The sequence below is a fragment of the Triticum aestivum genome, chromosome 4A, assembly GCF_018294505.1.
Source record: "Triticum aestivum cultivar Chinese Spring chromosome 4A, IWGSC CS RefSeq v2.1, whole genome shotgun sequence".
In the NCBI taxonomy this organism is placed as follows: domain Eukaryota; kingdom Viridiplantae; phylum Streptophyta; class Magnoliopsida; order Poales; family Poaceae; genus Triticum; species Triticum aestivum.
This window is the reverse complement of record NC_057803.1, coordinates 139,481,506-139,504,158: the sequence shown is the minus strand read 5'-3', so window position 1 is coordinate 139,504,158 and position 22,653 is coordinate 139,481,506. Positions and strand designations below refer to the sequence as shown.

At 44.2% G+C, this 22,653-nt stretch overlaps 1 protein-coding gene across 1 annotated transcript; it reads right to left on the bottom strand.

The window, feature by feature from the left end:
* Positions 1 to 11,652: 11,652 nt before the first annotated feature.
* Positions 11,653 to 14,114, bottom strand: LOC123085619 (CASP-like protein 4B2). Its single transcript, XM_044507280.1, has 3 exons — positions 13,688 to 14,114; positions 13,467 to 13,602; positions 11,653 to 12,047 (listed from the first exon to the last, which is right to left on the bottom strand). The coding sequence occupies exons 1-3, from the start codon at positions 14,002 to 14,004 to the stop codon at positions 11,856 to 11,858; spliced, it is 645 nt and encodes a 214-aa protein (XP_044363215.1). The 5' UTR covers positions 14,005 to 14,114; the 3' UTR covers positions 11,653 to 11,855.
* Between the last annotated feature and the right edge of the window lie 8,539 nt (positions 14,115 to 22,653).

Here is a 22,653-nt window from a genome sequence, read left to right as displayed (position 1 = left end):
GTAAAGCAGTTACATGGAGATTGCATTTCATACAATAAAGCGACAACCATAAGGCTCCTGCCAGTTGCCGATAACTTTTACAAAACATGATCATCTCATACAACAATATATATCTCATCACGTCTTGACCATATCACATCACAACATGCCCTACAAAAACAAGTTAGACGTCCTCTACTTTGTTGTTGCAAGTTTTACGTGGCTACTACGGGCTTCTATCAAGAACCGTTCTTACCTACGCATCAAAACCACAACGATTTTTCGTCAAGTGTGTTGTTTTAACCTTCAACAAGGACCGGCCATAGTCAAACTCGATTCAACCAAAGTTGGAGAAACAGACACCCGCCAGCCACCTGTGTGCGAAGCACGACGGTACAACTAGTCTCGTGAACGCGGTCATGTAATGTTGGTCCGGGCCGCTTCATCCAACAATACCTCCGAATCAAAGTAAGACGTTGGTGGTAAGCAGTATGACTATTATCGCCCACAGCTCTTTGTGTTCTACTCGTGCATATAACATCTACACATAGACCTGGCTCGGATGCCACTGTCGGGGAACATAGTAATTCAAAAGAATTCCTACGATCACACAAGATCTAACTAGGAGATGTCCATGTACCCTCGTAGACCGAAAGCGGAAGCGTTTAGTAACGCGGTTGATGTAGTCGAACGTCTTCATGATCCACCCGATTCAAGCACCGAATGTACGGCACCTCCGTGTTCAGCACATGTTCAGCACGATGACGTCCCTCGAGCTCTTGATCCAATTGAGGACGAGGGAGAGTTCTGTCAGCACGACAGCGTGGCGACGGTGATGATGAAGTTACCGGTGCAGGGCTTCACCTAAGCAGTACGACAATATGACCGACGTGTTGAACTATGGAAGGGGGCACCGCACGTGGCTAAGAGATTGTCTGTTGTGCTATTGGGGTGCCCCCTGGCCACGTATATAAAGGAGGGAGTGATAGAGGAGGCCGACTAGGAGGGGCGCGCCAAGGGGGGGAGTCCTACTTGGACTCCTAGTCCAAGTAGGATTCCCCCCCCTTTTCCTTTCTTCCACCGGAGGGAAAGGAAGGAGGGGGCCACGCCCCCACCCCTTTTCCAATTCGATTTGGGCAGGGGGAGGCGCGCTCCACCTCGTGACCCTTCTTCCCTCTCTCCACTAAAGCCCACTAAGGCCCATTAACTTCCCTGGGGGGTTCCAGTAACCTCCCGGTACTCCGGAAAAATGCCCGAACCACTCGGAATCATTTTGATGTCCAAATGCAACCTTCCAATATATGAATCTTTACCTCTCCACCATTCACTACAAGAAATATGTCAACTTGTGACCCTCACTATTGGCCACTGAAAGGTCATAGTTTTTCATTTGCGACCTTTTTGTGACCAAAAACAGAAGGTCAAAAGCTGGTGGTCGTAAACTGAAATTAACGACCTTATCTTAGAAGGTCGTTGAACCCATGACCTTCTGTTTTGGTCACTGGTTGTCTGCCCAGGCCACGTCGGATCTGACGTGGCAAAATTGCGACCAATTGAAAAGGTTGTTGATTAAAATCAGCCCGGTCCAATTAGGGGTTTTACATGGGCCGAGCCCATTAATTCAGCCCATTTTATGTTTTTCAGTTAATTTTCGCTAGCTACATGGGCCTAGCCCAACATGGCCTTTTTTGTTTTCTAAGCCTTTTCCATTTTCTGGGCCTCAGCCTTTTCGCGGTCCATTTTCTATTTTTGAGACTTTTTTTGTTCCATCTTTGTCCAGCATTGTTTGGGCCAAAGCCTCTTCCAGCCCATCAATATTTTCAGCCCACTAATTCAAAGGACTGGACAACAGAGAAATAGATGAGTTTTTTTTATTTTGCTATCAAAGCAATATTTGTTTCACCGTACAATCATATATCATATGTACATCTTCATCAGATTATCTATACATAAGCAACAGCAACTAAAAGAATGCCATCTATATCAAACGACAGCGAAGCAACAAAGAAGATATACTGCCATCACAACTCCAATCGAATCTACAGAATACTCCAATAATTAGAGTACACAGCTGAGATGCTGGAAAGAACATTGCGCAGGCAGGACAAACTACTCCATCTCGGACCGATCCTTGGACTTTGCTTGAATGGAGGACTTGACACTGTTACTGTCCAGTATCCTGCCATATAATCTCTTGCGGTCCTTTATGTATCGAGTCTGAAAGATATATATTTTTTGTGAGCAGTCAGCACAGCAAAATCAACCAGAAACAATACAAGATGACTTTGATTTAGACATTTCAAACCATGCATGTTCAAAACATAAATTAGTACTAGTTCTCTATATATGGTGTTCATTGATTTCAGCATGATATATATGGACTTTGAATGTAAACAAGCAGCTAGATTTAATTTCATGCCAAAATTTCTAGATAAGGCACAGATTAGATGATGGTTTAAACTGTAGCACCAAACTGTAAAAACAAGCACAGATTAGAGGATGGTTTCAAAAAAATTACCTTCCTTAAAACTGAAACCCAAACATTAATTCTCAGTTCAATTCTTCCACCAACTTAATTATATCAAGGTTAACCGAACTAGTAGTTTTGTCTAGTTTTGCTCAAGCAGGTGTTTGTCAGGTGATTCACCGAGAGTTTATCAAAACATGGCAACGATTAGTGGGATATTTTATTCCCAACACAACACACAATGTCAAGAGAGCAGGTGTTTGCTACTGGTACTGGTAGTGGTAGTGGAGAAAAGAGAAAAAATGATTGTCACTGCAGCTCTGTCGGGCACTCAATCACAGTACTGGAGAGGGTTCCATTCAGGAGCATGGCAGAATTAACGAAATGACTAGTCTCATTCATTCAGGGACTTAAAAACCTACGCCGTTTACATGACTAGTGTGAACCAACACACACGGTGAGAAGATGGATAATTTTCTGCATCAATGAATCAATCATTCAGAAAAAGAGAAGGGAAATATGCAAACAGCAAGTTGACACAAGGAAGGGCTACTCCATGGCCCGACGTCCTCCTGCAGCAGCATGACATGACCAATTTGTGTCCGAAAGAAGAAGAATCGCTAGCGTTCATGTGCAAATCAAATCAAATCAATCAGGGGGCTGGGTAGAGCTCACCAAGTCCGTCGGATAGGGGGTGGGTTGGAGGAGGACGTCCAACTGCAGTAGCCGCCATGAGGGCTTCCTTCTGCACCACCTTGAGCAGAGCAGCTTCTGCAGATCAGATCGGACACAAAACAAATAACACGCATGCAGGCAGGCAGGAGGAATCAAATGAAGAAACAGACAAAGACAAGGGAGGGATTCACGCTCACCCACCATGGCCGGCCGGAGAGGAGATGCACGTCGTGGAGGTCGAGGAAGAACCGACCTTAATTGGTCGGCGTCGTCGAGAGAGAGAAGGCCACCGCATCAGGAAGGACGCTCCGGTGGGTGCGGATCCGGCGCTGCTGCCGTCGTCGTCGTCCCTGCAGCAAAGCAAAAATTCATTCTTAACAGCCGTGGAGCCAGAGCAGGGAGGGAATTGGGGATCTGCAGAGATCCTCACTTGGTCCTCTCGCCGGAGTAGTCCCTGGGCACGCCGTCGATGAAGAAGAGGAGGGTGGGGTAGCTCTGCACGTCGTGCGCCTGCGCCAGGTCGTGGTCCTCGATGGTGTCCACCTTGGCCAGTGCGACGTCGATCCCCTGTAGTGAGGCGCGAGCGCGCGGCAGTGGCCACACCAGGGCGCGTACAACTCGACCATGACGTGGCGGCAGGCGGATCTGAGGGGATAGGGTTCCCGGAGGAAGCTGAGGAAGGGGTCGCCGTGGCTGGGGATCTGGAGCTCGAGAGGAGCGTGGGGAAGGGGGATGGGAAGTGAAATCAAGGTCGGAGACGCTGGATCCGTGTGTATGGGGTTGGTGTGATTGCAGAGGGGCCGGCGGGGAGGGCGCGGCGCTAGGGTAGGGGAGGGAGGGACAAGGTCGGCGTCAGTGAGGAGGACGACGAGGTCGGCGGTGGGTGGGAGAGGACGGGGAAGAGGTGGATCGGGAGGGGCCGGGGATGGGGAGGAGGAGGTGGCGGCGGCGGCGAGGAGATTGGGAGGAGGGTGCGATGGGGGAGGGGTTTGATCTAGGGTTGGGGTGCGTGGGGTGTCTCTTTTTATTTTTTGTTTCTTTTTTCTGTAGATAGGTGGATGGATGGATGGATGGATGTGGGATGGAGAGATGGATGGATGGATGGATGGACGCCATGTCATCGATCCGTGGGAAGAGCCCTGATTGGTTCGGAAGATCAGTGATTTAAAATAGTTTCTAAGTACTAAAAATAGGAGAATTTTGTGAAGCAGCTATCAAAATATTTTGCAAAACGGCACAACTAAATTTTTCACTCAAGTTAGACCCCATTTTTATGGATGATCATCGATTTGCATGCATTTTTGATCTTTCTAGATATTTTTAATCATTTCCTTGTGGTAAAAATGGTTTTTTTAAGAACCTACCAAATATTTGTTGTAAAATTGGACCAAATCAATTTTCTAAAATACTAGGCCATATTTAATACACAATTGACCAAATGGTTGGGTGTCAAAAGTTTTGATCCACCTCTGGTGAAAAAGACAAATTTCCGCCGTTTGAGTTAGAAGCGGGTCAAATTTGAACTGCGGCTGCCTCATAGTTTGCTATTTATTTTTTCCAAAATTCATTTCTAGGTACAAAAGTATCTATTTAATCAGAGAAATACCAAAAACATTCCAAGATTCGACCACTAGCTAGGAACGGTCATTCCCGCCATTTTGACCGCATTTTGAAACGGGCATAAAAATTTCAAAAAAATCAAAAAGTTGGAAAATCTTTGCATTGTGTCATCATATGTGACCAAGTTACCGGGAAAAATAATAAACTTGTAATACGGCAATTATTTTAAAAAAGTGTTCTCAAAAATGAGCTATCATGCGTGAAGATTCATGGCTTTCAAGCCAAATGATCAATCTTATGGCCACATTCATGCAATAGTTTGTTAAAATGATCTCATATTGTGCACAAGGGTGAATATTGGAATTCCAAACAAAGTTGCCTAAGGAATTTTTCATTTTCTTTGCACGAAAAAACCATTTCCTATTTTCCGAGTGTTCAAAATGAGGTTTTTTGTGAAGGACCTACCAAATAATTCTTGCAAAATTAGACCAAAACATTTTTATAAAATATTAGGAAATATTTAATGCACAATTGATCAAATGGTTGGGTTTCAAAATCTTTGATCCATCTCTCGTGAAAAAGACAAATTTCTGCCGATTCAGTTGGAAGCGGGTCAAATTTGAACTACAGTTGCCTCATAGTTTCCTCTTTATTTTCCCCAAAAATCATTTTCAGGTACAAAAGTATCTATTTAATCAGAGAAACACCAAATTTTTTCCAAGATTCAACCACTAGCTAGAAACGGTCATGCCCGCCGTTTTGACCGCATTTTGAAACAGGCATAAAAAATTCAAAAAAAAATCAAAAAATTAGAAAACCTTCGCATTGTGTCATTATATGTGGCCAAGTTACCAGGAAAAATAATAAACTTGTAATATGATAATTATTTTAAAAAAAGTGTTCTTAGAAACGAGCTATCATGCGTGGATATCAATGGCTTTCAAGCCAAATGATCAATCTTATGGCCACATTCATGGCATAGTTTGTTCAAATGATCTCATATTATGCACAAAAGTGCATCTTTGAATTCCAAACAATGTTACCTAAGGGAATTTTCATTGTCTTTGCACGGGAAATTCATTTTCCATTTTCCGAGTGCCCGAAATGAGTTTTTTTGTGAAGGACCTACCATATATTTGTTGCAAAATTGGACCTAATCAATTTTATAAAATACTAGGCCATATTTAATGCACAATTGACAAAATGGTTGGGTGTCAAAAGTTTTGATCCACCTCTGGTGAAAAAGACAAATTCCCGCCGATTCAGCAGGAAGCGGGTCAAATTTGAACTGTAGCTACCTCGTAGTTCGCTATTTATTTTTTCTAAAAATCATTTCTACGTACATAAATACCTATTTAATCATAGAAACACCAAAAAAAATTCCAAGATTCAACCACTAGCTAGGAACGGTCATTCCCGCCGTTTTGAGCGCATTTTGAAACGGGCATAAAAATTCAAAAAAAAACAAAAAATTCGGAAACCTTCGCATTGTGTCATTATATGTGGCCAAGTTCCCAGGAAAAATAACAAACTTATAATACGACAATTATTTTTAAAAAGTGTTCTCAAAAACGAGCTATCACGTGTGGAGATCAATGGCTTTCAAGCCAAATGATCAATCTTGTGGCCACATTCATGGCATAGTTTGTTCAAATGATCTCATATTGTGCACAAGGGTGCATATTGGAATGTCAAACAATGTTGCATAAGGAAGTTTTCATTTTCTTTGGATGAAAAAACCATTTTCCATTTTTCGAGTGCCCAAAAGGAGGTTTTTTTGTGAAGGACCTCCCAAATAATTGTTGCAAAATTGGACCAAATCAATTTTATAAAATACTAGGACATATTTAATGCACAATTGACAAAATGGTTGGGTGTAAAAAGTTTTGATCCACCTCTCATGAAAAAGACAAATTTCCGTCGATTCAGTTGGAAGCGGGTCAAATTTGAACTGCAACTGCCTCATAGTTTGCTATTTATTTTTTCCAAAAATCATTTCTAGTTACATAAGTACCTATTTAATCATAAATACATGGTTTGGTGGCGATACGTCGAGGTTTGGGCGGTGCCCGAGGGCCCCAACTCTAGAGCGCGTAAACTCGCATGCCCGTCGCGTGGTCACCGCGTGACCGTGGCGTTGCCATGTGTTCTGGGCGGCCTAGGCATGTCTAGTGGGTTGGGCACTCCCCAGTTAGGTGCTAGGAAGAAAATTACAACATAAGATTCTCACGAGGAGACCGATCAATGCTCAAACATGAATTAGCAGCCAAGTGTTTGATTAGCGGTACGGGAAATGTATATGGCTAATGGGCGTGAGTTTTGGCTGAGGAAGATCAGTTACTAAGAAGACCGTCTTCACAAATTTTCAGCTCAGAAGGAGGAGCCTGGGTGATACTTGCTTTGCAAACTACCACACTGGACATAAATACGAATGTTGAAGCTGGGCTCAAAATAATGAATGGATTGAGCTGGCATTTGGCGGAGGATGGTTATTTGGGCATAGGAAAGCACTATAGAAAATGGATACTATTTGGACATGCCAAAGTGGTACTTCCTTCACAAAGTGCTGCTGTGAACAGAATAGGAAAATGAATATTGTTGAATTATTTTTGAACTAGGCAAGGAAGGTTTTTGATATATTTGATGAAGATATGATCCAAACAATTTATGAGAATTTTTTGGGAATTTTTGGAATAACAGAAATATAGGTTGCTTCACAACCTTGGGCAAAAATTGACACATGGACATGACACATAGGCAAAACTAATGAGATGGCGCCTAGTCATCGCAACCCACCACAATTTACAAGGCTATGATCATCTATATTGGTCGTTAACAACTAGAAATAAGGCAGCAGACTAGCCTTGTTTGCTTTATGACCATTTCGTGTAAGGAAATTACGACCTTTCCGACCAAAATGGTCGCAATGGTTTAGGGTTTGGAGCCCCCCGAACAGCTTTTGACTAATTGGTCTCAAATGGTCATAGATCTATGACCAATTCTACGAGGGTCACTGACAGAAGGTCACTAGTTGACATATTTCTTGTAGTGATTTCGAGACTCCTCGTCATGTCCGTGATCTCATACGGGACTCCGAACAAACTTCGTTCATCTAATCACATAACTCATAATACAAATCGTCATCGAACATTAAGCGTGCGGACCCTACGGGTTCGAGAACTATGTAGACATGACCGAGACACATCTCCAGTCAATAACCGATAGCGGAACCTGGATGCTCATATTGGCTCCTACATATTCTACGAAGATCTTTATCGGTCAAACCGCATAACAACATACGTTATTCCCTTTGTCATCGGTATGCTACTTGCCTGAGATTCGATCGGCGGTATCTTCATACCTAGTTCAATCTTGTCACCGACAAGTCTCTTTAATCGTTCTGTAAAGCTTCATCCCGTGACTAACTCATTAGTCACATTGCTCGTAAGGCTTATAGTGATGCGCATTACCGAGAGGGCCCAGAGATACCTCTCTGATACAATGAGTGACAAATCCTAATCTGTATCTATGCAACTCAACAAACACCATCCGAAACACCTGTAGAGCATCTTTATAATCACCTAGTTACGTTGTGACGTTTGATAGCACACAAGGTGTTCCTCCGGTATTCGGGAGTTGCATAATCTCATAGTCAAAGGAACATGTATAAGTGATGAAGAAAGCAATAGCAATAAAACTAAACAATCATTATGCTAAGCTAACGGATGGGTCTTGTCCATCACATCATTCTCTAATGATGTGATCCCATTCATCAAATGACAACACATGTCTATGGTCAGGAAACTTAACCATCTTTGATTAACGAGCTAGTCAAGTAGAGGCATACTAGCGACACTCTGTTTGTCTATGTATTCACACATGTACCAAGTTTCCGGTTAATACAATTCTAGCATGAATAATAAACATTTATCATGATATAAGGAAATATAAATAACAACTTTATTATTGCCTCTAGGGCATATTTCCTTCAAAATAGGCGGTCAAGACCGGAGAAACATTGTGAAAAGGTAAACGTCGATGCTTCTTTTCGTCAAAATAATGACCAAACCTGCATTGGGGACATGGTGGAAGCCGAAGCCTGAGCATGCTAAATCGGTCTCCTGCTCGTGAAAGACCTCCTTGTTTCCCGCATTGTTTTGAAATACGATAATGCTTATGTTGTCAATGTCTTCAGAAGCAACAAAGATTTTGGTGCCTCATCTTGAATATCTATGAAGACATTAACCATTTGAAGACTCAATTAAGTTTGTTTCAAAGGACGTTGGGGAGAGAGTGAGCATTAAAGTAGCAAATGAACTTGTGGCGTTGTCAAGAAATTTATGTGCTCATAGCTTGGTTAGATGAATACCCTGTTGATATTAGCCTGCTGGTTGTAAGTGACATTGTAACTCTTTTCATGATGATTAACATATTGTTATTTCCCTTGGAAGAACAAAAATATTGCACGAATGTTATGTTTCCGATTATTTTTTTGGTTCACTACAGCACGCCCCATGTGGAGCCGAGCAGGGTAAACTATTCCGGTGCAACGATTTCCTCGCTAGTGATGTGATGCCCCTACAAACGGCAATGCGAAACCTATGTACACGCTGTCGTGGAAGCGCCATGGTGCCCTTAGACCTCTCGTCGTGGGATCGACGGACTAAGGAGGCAGCAATCCACTATCTCGACGACAAAGGGAGGGGGAGCAGGACTAAGGAGCTGGAGACCCACTATCTCGATGACAAAGGGAAGGGGCAAATTGTCGTCACCGGTATCCTCTTAGCGGTATACGTTAGGAGAGAGTGAATCATGACCCCTTGAAGATACGTGTGTTTCATGTGCACACTTAATTGTTCATGAAAAGATATCATACCAACATGGTCTTGATGTAGTTTTTTTAAGACTTGATGTAGTTACCTAGTTGCCCATGTCACAGTTATCACTATGGCACCCTTACCCGATGACTCAAGTAAAGTCTAGTTTTGAAGTCGTTGACTATCTGGAAATATCACGATAACTTTCATATTAGTGGCTATTAACACACACAAGTAAGGTATAATGTGAAAGTAATAACGAAAATGCCAAACGGAGACCGAGCTCCATGGAGGCCTTTATTTGAAAACTTTAAAATTCAAACTTTTCAGTTTCAAAAATTCTGAAAATAAATACACATATACCTAGATACATAATGTACATGTGTGCAAATTTTCAGGCTGAAATACATTAAAATGTGAGCTACACAAAAAAGACAAATCTGAAGCCTTTTAGCATATATATTGTTCATCTATAAAGTCCATGATTTTGGTTTTTTTGTACAGCTTGCAATTCAAGGTATTTCATCCTGAAATTTTCACACATACACTTTACATCCTTGCATACATGTGTATTTTTTCAGAATTTTTTGAAAGTGAAATTTATGAATTTTGAATTATTCAAAATAAAGGGCTCCATGGAGCTCGGTCTCCAAAATGCCCTACTCAAGTAATAACTAGTTGTGGATAGTCAGGAACTCACATATTACCGACTAGATACTTTGTATGCTCAAAATTAATTGAAGTTCTAGGTTTTTCCTAAGTCTAACCTATTTAAGTTTCACCAAGTTTATAGAAAAATATTTCAACATCTACAATACGAAATTAGTTTTAGTAGGTTTGTTATAAACTATATTTCCATACTATATGTATTTAATGCCGTAGATCTTAGCAGATTTTGTATGTGTTTGATGTTGTAGATTTTAGCATATTTTATATAGGTATTTGATGTTATAGATCTTAGCAGATTTTGTATAGACATCATCAAACTTAATAACGTGTTACTTACATTAATTTTTTTTGCTTATGATAATTCTTGAACTTCAATTATTTTGGAATAGAGGGAGTAACTTTTTAATGCCGGTGACTAGTTCTGATTTGTTCAGCAACTCACATGTTAATGCATGGTAACTTTAATCCAGAAAAAAAAACGTAAAAGTTGAGGAGGGTTTCAAAACAATAGGCCCAGTTCATAACCCTAGAGTTTATTTTTGAAGAAAACCGCAAGCTTTCATTTGTAATAACTATTACATCATTTGTGAGGATGTGTACAATTTCATTTCATGGCTCCTCAAACCAATCAGAAGTCAAAGAAAATTTAGCTAATCTAGCAAGCTCGTAAGGAACTTTATTTGTTTTTGTATCACAATGCTCGAATCTAGAAATAGAGAAATCTCAAGCAAAATGAAAGCAATCATTAAAGGCTGCCGCTGCCAGCCGTGCCTACCGTTCTCCATCCTCCATGGTATCAATCACCTCTAGGTTGACCGAGTTAAAATAATATGATTGCATACCGTCCTTTGCGCAAGCGATATATCAAATTTGAGAGCCAAAGCTTCAGCCAACAGGACATCTGCACCAGTTTATCTTTCCATTCCTCCCAACAATGAATCTGCCTTTGTCATCTCTTAGTACCGCCTCAATCATACCCCTAACAAGCAAATCATGGTCAAAAAAAAGCATTAACATTAAGTTTAACAAAACCCAGGGGAGGGCATGATCAACCCCCTCTTGTTATGGACACCTTTGGAGATGAAACAGTAACAAAACTGGTTGTAAGAGCACGGATCCCCAAAAAATTCTAGTCCGTGTTCTAACCTTTCCCAGTTGTCTCCTTATGCAGCAATTTATGCCTTTCCCACAACAAGTACTAGGCTGAGATGGCAGTGCACCAATTTACGCCTTTCCCACAAAAAGTACTAGGCTGAGATGGCAATCATTTTTCACGCACATTCTGATTACCCATGAGACACAAATCCCGCTTTGGCGGAAGAAAAATATACCGCAGCACCGCCTCACCAGCTAGATGCTTCGTACCCGGGAGTGTGCCATGTAGGTTCAGAGTTAAAGTTTGATCCTCAGTGAGAGGCTCATCCGCAGCATAGCTCCAGCCTATCTCATCACAGCAGCAATATGTTGTCGGAGTCACAATGGAAGAACAGAACTTGAAGAAAATAGCATTGTACTATTAAGGAATGCTACTTGTAAACCTATGTACAAATGTGGTGGCTACCAAAAATGATCACTAATCACCGTAAGGCACAACACATTCGTGTGGAAGAGGGACACCACACACTTTGCTTCTCTGAAATGAATGATTCGTGTCACAATTAACTCTTTTACAATGAAGATTCACATCATCACATGTACATTTGTCTGGAGAGCTTGTACCCCGAAACCGTGGCTGACAAGGCGAGGGCAACAAATGCAAGGAAGGCCATGCTGATCGCCGCAGCGGTCGCGTCAGTGAAGTTGTTGATCACAGCTGTTCTCATGCGGTTCGTGATAGGGATAGCCGCTGACAGAGCAGACATCAGCAAGTATGCGACTACCTGCGAATATGTTCACCAGTTTCTATTAGCGGGGGCACCAAATTTCATCATTATGAAATTTTGGCTGACATATTTTTCAAGAAACACAACAATTGACAGGCAAGTCCACTGCAGGTTTTGGAAGCTAGCTCAATCCAGAATATCCTACTATTTTGTAATCTTGCATTCAACATGGTACCATGGCACAAAACAAAAGCCTGAGATAAAATATAACCACAACAGCAGTTTAGCCATTATCCGAAAAATCCAAGGGTTAACATGGAAAACATGTTTGGTCCAAAAACTGATTTCTTTAAGTATGCATGTGTAAGAATTTCATAAACTGCAGCATTCTGACTAGCCACATTATTAGTCATACTTTCATTAATTAACAAAACTTAGCTATTTGCACCGGTAAAGTAAATTTAGCAAGGGCCAAGTTCCAGCAAAACTACTTCTAAGTATCAGTAGCATATTGGGGTCCACTAATACAAATTCCATTGTTTCTTCACATGGGATTCAAAGCCATGAAAGTAAGCTGCTAAACAATCATATTATTTGCAGAAGACAGAAGCTCATAAAAAAAGTTAATTAAGTAGCAACAGCACGGGTTTAAAACATTCATACCCTCCAGGGCATCCTAAGTAAATGTGGTCCCAAAACATTTGAAAGGCAACAATTACATCCATTTATCTGAATTTACACAACATGCAATGGACAACATGAACTATTTTTTGCCATCTAGTATTGTACTATTCCAAAGCTCAAAGCAAACCAATGATTGAGAACATACATCGAACATGGAGCAACTTCTAATAGCTCATGGCCGGCCCTAACCACTCCCCAACCACTCTAATCTCCCCATTCCAACGCCACAACATTATCAGAGATGGTTGTTGTTGGGTTGCCATACAGATTGAACTATTGGACCATTATCGAGAGCTACATGTACCATATTTTAGTTGTTTCCACAAAGAAACAAGAGGCGGTATGGGTTGTAATTTGTGAAATTGTAGCTATGTCTTGGACCAGAATGTTGCAGTGTTCTACATTCCATAGACCAATCTTACTCTAACAGTTAAAAAACACCCCCATTCCAAAGCCAATCGAAGAACAATACAGTACCTATCAGGGTATCAGTGTATTGGATTCCACACATAGAAAAAAAACCTAGTCTAGTGGATTGATGTCTCTTTTACAAATGGAATTGGAATCTCTACTCCCCTGTCGCTATTCTTACTTTAACATGGTAAATTTCGGCCACACTTTATCTGCTGAGATCTCTTATCTCTTATTAATATTATACCGTTCCCTACTTTCCCCTCCCTGAGCAACCAACATTGGTCCAATTGAGAGATTCAAACCACATGAACTCTTATCAGATAACAAGGAGAAGTGATGATAACAGCTGCAAACTAACAACAGGTCGAAGCAACTCGCCTGGTCAGCAATGAAATCGAAAAGCCTCGCGGACGGCGCGGGGATGGGGTCGGCGCCGCTGCGCATCCGGTGCGCGTGCCGCAGCGCCTGCGCCAGCGAGTAGGCGAAGGCCAGCGCCGCGATCGCCAGCAGGTATCTAGCAACAACACAGCAGATGTAAGACGCTTAAGAAGCACCGGATCGAAGACCAGCCCTAGGCGGCCAAGCTCAAATCGGCTTACATGTACTCCTGGTAGCGGTCGAACTGCATCCAGTCGCCGTGCTGGTTGGAGGCGACGAGCACGAGCGCGACGAAGGCGAAGGCGGCGGCGGCGGCGTGCAGCGCGAGGGGGCACTTGTCGAGCATGTCCTCCCGCTTCCACCGCGCCACCACAGATTCCACAACAACGCCGCCGCCGCCGCCGCCGCCGCCGCGGCGGGCCCCTCCGCCCACACCCGCGGTGGAGGCGCCGTTGTAGGAGCTGTAATCCTTGTCGGCTTCTGGCTGCTTCGTGGCGGCGTCGGCGGCGGCGGAGGAGTCAGCCGTGACCATCGCCATCGCTCACCAGTGGAACAGTGCCTGACCCCTGGCCCTGGGTGGTGAACGGGGAGAGCTGAACTGGGGTGTTTGCTTTGTGTGTGAAGCCGGAAAAGCACTTGAGGCGAGAGCAAGACCGGGATTAGCCCGGCGAACCTCTTCACCTCTTGACTCTTGTCAAGGACTAAACCGTCGCTGCTTTGTTGTGCTCGGGCCCTTCAGTCAGTGAGGTTTCGGTGCTTTCCTCACGTGCCAGGTGGAGTGTAGTTTGTGTTGGAAATATTAGCGTTTTTCCGATTAAACTAATCCACAAGTAAACGATAAGCATGGCATAAAAGGTATGCATCTCATAACGATACCTAAACATACTAGCACGTACAGAACATAAAAGCAAACCACCTATGAGCAGCACATATACGGCTAGTACAAGTACGAGTAAACGAGGGATGAACAGATCATACCTTCCGATTGGCCAGGCCAACACGGCGGCAGCAGCAGCTGCCTCGGCGTCGTCTGTGGCCTTCTTCTTGACGGCTGCGTCGTCGGCCATGGTGTCGATGCAGGGGAAGTAGTGGAAGCATAGGCGGACGGTGTTGGGGACGGATCGGGAGCAGGCGCGTCGAGACGCTCCCCAAAAATCTTATTGTCGTTCTCCCGGGCAGGATTTCGAACGACGGGGTTCCGAAGGCACCTGCTTTCCCGACCAGCCGTGCACGCGGTCGTCGTGATGGGGTCACCGAAGACAGCACAGAGTGAGGAACAGTAGACAACTAGGTCACGCGAGAGGGAGGGAGTGAACCGAACTAGATCACTCCACTGGCCAGAGTCTTCTTATATAGTCTGTCGGGTAGAAAGTCGTGGGCCTGGGCGGAGGCCCACGACCGAGTCGACGCACTCCCGGGAAGGTAGTCGTCGTTCCCGGAGAAGGGTCGCACACCCGCGAACGGAGTCGACGAATCCCGAAAACGCAAGTTAGCCCACAGTCCAATGTCTCAGACAGTGGCCCACCTGTTAGCGACTCGTTAATTAATCCCTGATTAATTAATTCATTTCTGAGCAGCAAAAATAAGCTTCGGCTCAGCTCATTTCTGCAAGCCGCGCGCGTCGTGATGAGGCATGGCGAGGCGGGCGAAGGAGGAGGAGAAGCGCGCGTGTACCAGTCCTCTTCCCAAGCTCCCAATGGCAAGTGGTAGAGCAGCCCTTATAAAGGGGTCTCAGCTCTCCTCAACTAGCAAGGTGGGACTAAATTTATCACCACTTGCCATCTCATACATGGGCCTTAAGATTAACCAGGGATTAGTGTCTTATATGTGCCTAAGCCCATCCATAATCCATCAACCCCCCACCAGATCTCGAGGCACATAAGTTTGTCAACTGTTCCAGACAATGTTTGATATACCAGAATTTTCAGTGGAGACTGTTAAGTTGAACTTTCACCTAGAGCAACAGGATTCGACTTCTTTACAACTGAACAATGGACTATGGCTTAAATTGTTAGTTTGGTGTGCATAAGTTTCGCCTATTGTCAGCTGATACGTGGCTGCCGAAGGCTAAACTCCATGGGTGGAGCTCATTAGTCATACTCCGTACCTTCTCATGAGCTTACTAGATATTACCCAATCTCATAGACTGTGACCAGCAGTCGGACTCATATAAGTGTGTTCCTTCAAAGAATGCTATGTAGGTTAGCATCTTGCTTACATAAGCTTTGGAATACATTAAGACAAAAGTCATCCTGCCTTATAGAATTGAGAGTATTACTGCATCTCCAACAGAGTGGGCTTATTAAGGATACTCTCCTCAGTTGACCATTGGATTGTTTCTCCAGGTCCTAATTCGCAGGATCTCCGATCACATAGGTTGGGTTGCCCCAATGGCAACTTACGTGGGTCTCATACCCATCTTCCTCGATACATTTTCTATCAAAATCCGTGATAGCCCTTTCGTAAAAGGGTCTGTCAGATTTTTAGCCGTCTGGATATAATCCAACGCTATTACTCCGGAGTTTCTTGATTTTCTGACAGATTTTAATCTTCTTCTTATGTGCTTTGTGGATTTCATGTTGTCCTTTGAACTCTTAGCTTTGACAATCACCATTTGATTGTCATAGTTCATAAAGACAGCCGGCACTGGTTTATCAACCATCGGCAAATCCATCAAAAGCTCTCGAAGCCATTCTGCGTCGATGCATGATGTGTCTAATGCTGTGAGTTCCGCTTCCATAGTCGATCTGGTTAAGATCGTCTGCTTGCAAGACTTCCAGGAAACAGCACCACCACTAAGTGTGAAGACATGTCCACTTGTGACTTTCATCTCATCAGCATAAGATATCCAATTCGAATCACTATACCCCTCAAGTACCGTCGAGTACCCATAATAGTGAATTCCATAGTTCGTAGTACCTTGCAAATAATGCATCACTCGCTCAACAGTATGCCAATGCATATCTCCCGGATTGGAAACAAACCGGCTCAGTTTGCACACAACAAATGAGATGTCAGGACGGGTAGCACATGCTAGGTACATCAGTGAACCAACCACTTGAGAATATCTCAATTGATCTATAGCCATGCCTTCGTACTTTCGAATCCGCGCGCTAGGATCATATGGTGTTGCAGAAGGTTTGCAGTCCGAATATCCAAACCGGCTCAAAATCTTCTCGACATAGTGGGATTGCAAAAGTGTAATTCCACTCTCATAGTTTCTCAGTAGCTTGATGTTCAAGATAACATCAGCCATGCCCAAGTCTTTCATCTCAAAGTTATGAGATAGAAAAGCCTTGACCTCCTCAATGACCTTGAGGTGGGTCCCAAATATCAGTATGTCATCGACATACAGACACAGTATATCTCCTTCGCCCCCACCATAGCGATAGTATACGCGTTTGCCAGCTTCTTTAACAACAAAGCCAGCAGATGTTAGAGTAGTGTTGAACTTCTCATGCCATTGCTTAGGCGCTTGTTTCAGGCCATACAGAGATTTCATTAGCTTGCACACCTTTCTTTCCTGACCATTTACTACAAAGCCATCTGGTTGTTGTATGTAAATTTCCTTGTCTAGCTCTCCATTAAGGAAAGCCGTCTTAATGTCCATCTGGTGGACGAGAAGACCATGCGAGGCAGCCAAGGCGAGTAACACTCGAATGGTTGTCAATCTAGCCATAGATGAATAAGTGTCGAAGAAATCATCTTCTTATTTCTGGGTATAACCCTTGGCCACAAGCCTAGCCTTGTACTTCTCAACAGTACCATCGGGCCTAAGCTTCTTCTGGAACACCCACTTACATCCCAATGGTTGACAACCATAAGGACGATTAGTGATTTTCCATGTCCCGTTAGCCAAGATGGAATCCATCTCGCTACGGACCGCATCCTTCCAGTAGTCAGCATCCGGAGATGCATAAGCTTCTGAAATGGAACTGGGAGTGTCATCATCCACGAGGTACACGAGGAAATCATCACCAAAGGACTTTGCAGTCCTTTGTCTCTTGCTCCTGACAGGAGCTTCCTCGTCATCCTCTGTGGAACTCTTATCACTTTTATGTTCATAATATTCCATTGGGATGGTTGGTTCAGGAGTCTCATCAGATTCCAGTTTAGAAGTGCTTTGCATATCTCTCATGGGGAAAATATCCTCAAAAAATGTAGCATCCCTAGACTCCATGATCGTACCAACCTTCTCGTCATGTACATCAGATTTCACCACTAGAAATCTATAGCCAACGCTATGCTTGGGATAGCCAAGAAAAACGCAGTCCACGGTCTTTGGTCCCAACTTGCGTTTTTTGGTTATCGGCACGTTGACTTTCGCCAAACAGCCCCAAGTTCACAAGTAAGAGAGTGTAGTTCTTTTCTTTTCCCATTGCTCATGGGGAGTAGTCTCATTATCCTTTGTGGGAACTTTATTCAGGACATGACATGATGTCAATACAATGTCCCCCCACCATGCCTTGGATAAACCCGATGTATCTAACATGGCGTTAACCAAATCAGTTAGAGTACGTTTTTTCTGTTTGGCAACCCCGTTTGACTGGGGTGAGTAGGGAGGCGTCCTCTCATGAATAATACCATGTCCCACACAGAATAAATCAAACTCTTTAGAAAAGTACTCTCCACCACAATTAGACCGGACTCGTTTTATTTTCTTCTCAAGTTGGTTCTCAACGTCAGCCTTATAGACCTTAAAGTAGTGTAGAGCCTCATCCTTAGTATTTAACAAATACGCATAGCAGAATCTAGTGGAATCATCAATCAGAGTCATGAAGTATTTCTTTCTGCCTTTAGTCAACACACCATTCATCTCACAGAGATCTGAATGTATGAGCTCTAATGGTGCCAGGTGTCTCTCCTTCGCAAGCTTGTGAGGCTTACGAGGCTACTTAGCTTGTTGTAGGATCAAAAGTATGTCTAGAGGGGGGGGTGATTAGACTACTTGACCAATTAAAAATCTATCCTTTTCCCAATTTTAGTCTTTGGCAGATTTTAGCTATCTTTGCACAAGCCAAGCAATCTTAACACAATTTAAGCAAGCATGCAAAGAGTCTATGAGCAGCGGAAAGTAAAGCATGCAACTTGCAAAAATGTAAAGGGAAGGGTTTGGAGAATTCAAACGCAATTGGAGACAGAGATGTTTTGTCGTGGTTCCGATAGGTGGTGCTATCGTACATCCACGTTGATGGAGACTTCAACCCACGGAGGGTAACGGTTGTGCGAGTCCATGGAGGGCTCCACCCACGAAGGGTCCACAAAGAAGCAACCTTGTCTATCCCATCATGGCCATCGCCCACGAAGGACTTGCCTCACTAGCGGTAGATCTTCACGAAGTAGGCGATCTCCTTGCCCTTACAAACTCCTTGGTTCAACTCCACAATCTTTGTCGGAGGCTCCCAAGTGACACCTAGCCAATCTAGGAGACACCACTCTCCAAGAAATAACAAATGGTGTGTTGATGATGAACTCCTTGCTCTTATGCTTCAAATGATAGTCTCCCCAACACTCAACTCTCTCTCACAGGATATGGATTTGGTGGAAAGAAGATTTGAGTGGAAAGCAACTTGGGAAGGCTATAGATCAAGATTCATATGGTAGGAATGGAATATCTTGGCCTCAACACATGAGTAGGTGGTTCTCTCTCAGAAAATGTGTATTGGAAGTGTAGGTATGTTCTGATGGCTCTCTTCACGAATGAAGAGTGGGTGGAGGGGTATATATAGCCTCCACACAAAAACTAACCGTTACACACAATTTACCAATCTCGGTGAGACCGAATTGAGAAACTTGGTCGGACCAATTTAGCAAACCTAGTGACCGTTAGGATTTTCGGTGGGACTGAGATGCAACTCGGTAGGACCGATATGGTTAAGGTTAGGGCATAACTTAATCTCGGTGTGACCGATTACACAAACTTGGTGGGACCGATTTTGGTAGTAAGCTAACCAGAGAGTTGGTCAGGTAAGCTTGGTGGGACCGATTTGCTCATTTCGGTGGGACCGAAATGTTACAAAAGGGAAACAAAGAGTTTACATTGCAATCTCGGTGGGACCGATCGCTCATCTTGGTAGGACCGAAACGTTACGAAGGGAAACAGAGAGATTACAACCCTATCTCGGTGTGAACGAGATCCCTATCGGTGAGACCGATTTGCCTAGGGTTTGTGGCAGTGGCTATGACATCTGAACTCGGTGGCGCCGGATAGAAGGAATCGGTGGGGCCGAGTTTGACTTTTGGTTTAGGTCATATGTGGATGTGGGAAGGTAGTTGAGGGTTTTGGAGCATATCACTAAGCACTATGAAGCAAGAACCTCATCAAGCAACACCTCATCCCTCCTTGATAGTATTGGCTTTTCCTATAGACTCAATGTGATCTTGGATCACTAAAATATAAAATGTAGAGTCTTGAGCTTTGAGCTTGAGCCAATCTTTTTGTCCTTAGTATTTTGAGGGGTCCACTTTCCTCATCCATGCCATGCCATTCATTGAGCTTTTCCTGAAATATTAATCTTGGAATAGCATTAGCTCAATGAGCTATATGTTGTTAGGAATTACCAAAACCACCTAGGGATAGTTGCACTTTCAATCTCCCCCTTTTTGGTAATTGATGACAACATATAGATCAAAGCTTCGACAAATGATAATAAGAGTGAAAAACATTGTCGCTTTGAGAAGTATGTGAAAAGCAAGAGCTCCCCCTAAATTTTTGTTGGGGAACGTAGCAGAATTTTAAAATTTTCTACGCATCACCAAGATCAATCTATGGAGTCATCTAGCAACGAGGGAAAGAGGAGTGCATCTACATACCCTTGTAGATCACGCGCGGAAGCGTTCAAGAGAACGGGGTTGATGGAGTCGTACTCGTCGTGATCCAAATCACCGGTGACCTAGCGCCGAACGGACGGCACCTCCGTGTTCAACACACGTATGGTTGGGAAGACGTCTCCTCCAACTTGATCCAGCAAGGAGGAAGGAGAGGTTTATGAAGATCCAGCAGCATAACGGCGTGGTGGTGGAAGCAACGGTGATCTCGGCAGGGCTTCGCCAAGCACAGGGACAGGGAGGAGTGTCACGGGAGGGAGAGGGAGAGGCCAGGGGCTAGGGTGCGGCTGCCCTCCCTCCCCCCACTATATATAGGGTCCCTAGGGGGGCGCCGGCCCTAGGAGATCCAATCTCCAAGGGGGGGGGGCGGCCAAGGTGGTGGCTTGCCCCCCAAGCCAAGTGGGGCGCCCCCCACCCCTAGGGTTTCCAACCCTAGGCGCAGGGGGGAGGCCCAAGCGGGGCGCACCAGCCCACTAGGGGCTGGTTCACCTCCCACTTCAGCCCATGGTGCCCTCCGGGATAGGTGGCCCCACCCGGTGGACCCCCGGGACCCTTCCGGTGGTCCCGGTACAATACCGATTACCCCCAAAACTTTCCCGATGGCCGAAACTTGACTTCCTATATATAAATCTTCACCTCCGGACCATTCCGGAACTCCTCGTGACGTTCGGGATCTCATCCGGGACTCCGAACAACTTTCGGGTTACCGTATACTAATATCTCAACAACCCTAGCATCACCGAACCTTAAGTGTGTAGACCCTACGGGTTCGGGAGACACGCAGACATGACCGAGACGACTCTCCGGTCAATAACCAACAGCGGGATCTGGATACCCATGTTGGCTCCCACATGCTCCTCGATGATCTCATCGGATGAACCACGATGTCGAGGATTCAATCAATCCGTATACAATTCCCTTTGTCAATCGGTACGTTACTTGCCCGAGACTCGATCGTCGGTATCCCAATACCTCGTTCAATCTCGTTACCGGCAAGTCACTTTACTCGTACCGTAATGCATGATCCCGTGATCAACCACTTGGTCACATTGAGCTCATTATGATGATGCATTACCGAGTGGGCCCAGAGATACCTCTCCGTCATACGGAGTGACAAATCCCAGTCTCGATTCGTGCCAACCCAACAGACACTTTCGGAGATACCTGTAGTGTACCTTTATAGTCACCCAGTTACGTTGTGACGTTTGGCACACCCAAAGCACTCCTACGGTATCCGGGAGTTGCACAATCTCATGGTCTAAGGAAATGATACTTGACATTCGGAAAAGCTATAGCAAACGAACTACACGATCTTTGAGCTATGCTTAGGATTGGGTCTTGTCCATCACATCATTCTCCTAATGATGTGATCCCGTTATCAATGACATCCAATGTCCATAGTCAGGAAACCATGACTATCTTTTGATCAATGAGCTAGTCAACTAGAGGCTCACTAGGGACGTGTTGTGGTCTATGTATTCACACATGTATTACGATTTCCGGATAACACAATTATAGCATGAACAATAGACAATTATCATGAACAAAGAAATATAATAATAACCATTTTATTATTGCCTCTAGGGCATATTTCCAACAGTCTCCCACTTGCACTAGAGTCAATAGTCTAGTTACATTGTGATGAATCGAACACCCATGCAGTTCTGGTGTTGATCATGTTTTGCTCTAGGGAGAGGTTTAGTCAACGGATGTACTTTACAAATATCTATGTCTCCATTTTGAACACTTTCACGAATGGAGTTGAAGCGACGCTTGATATGCCTGGTCTTCCTGTGAAACCTAGGCTCCTTGGCAAGGGCAATAGCTCCACTGTTGTCACGGAAGAGAGTCATCGGGCCCGACGCATTGGGTATGACTCCTAGGTCGGTAATGAACTCCTTCACCCAGATTGCCTCTTGTGCTGCCTCCGAGGCTGCCATGTACTCCGCTTCACATGTAGATCCCGCCACAATGCTTTGCTTGCAACTACACTAGCTTACTGCCCCACCATTCAAAATATACACGTATCCAGTTTGTGACTTAGAGTCATCCAGATCTGTGTCGAAGCTAGCATCGACGTAACCCTTTACGACGAGCTCTTCGTCACCTCCATAAACGAGAAACATATCCTTAGTCCTTTTCAGGTACTTCAGGATATTCTTGACCGTTGTCCAGTGTTCCATGCCGGGATTACTTTGGTACCTTCCTACCAAACTTACGGCAAGATTTACATCAGGTCTGGTACACAGCATAGCATACATGATAGACCCTATGGCCGAGGCATAGGGGACGACACTCATCTTTTCTCTATCTTCTGCCGTGGTCGGGCATTGAGCCGTGCTCAATCTCGTACCTTGCA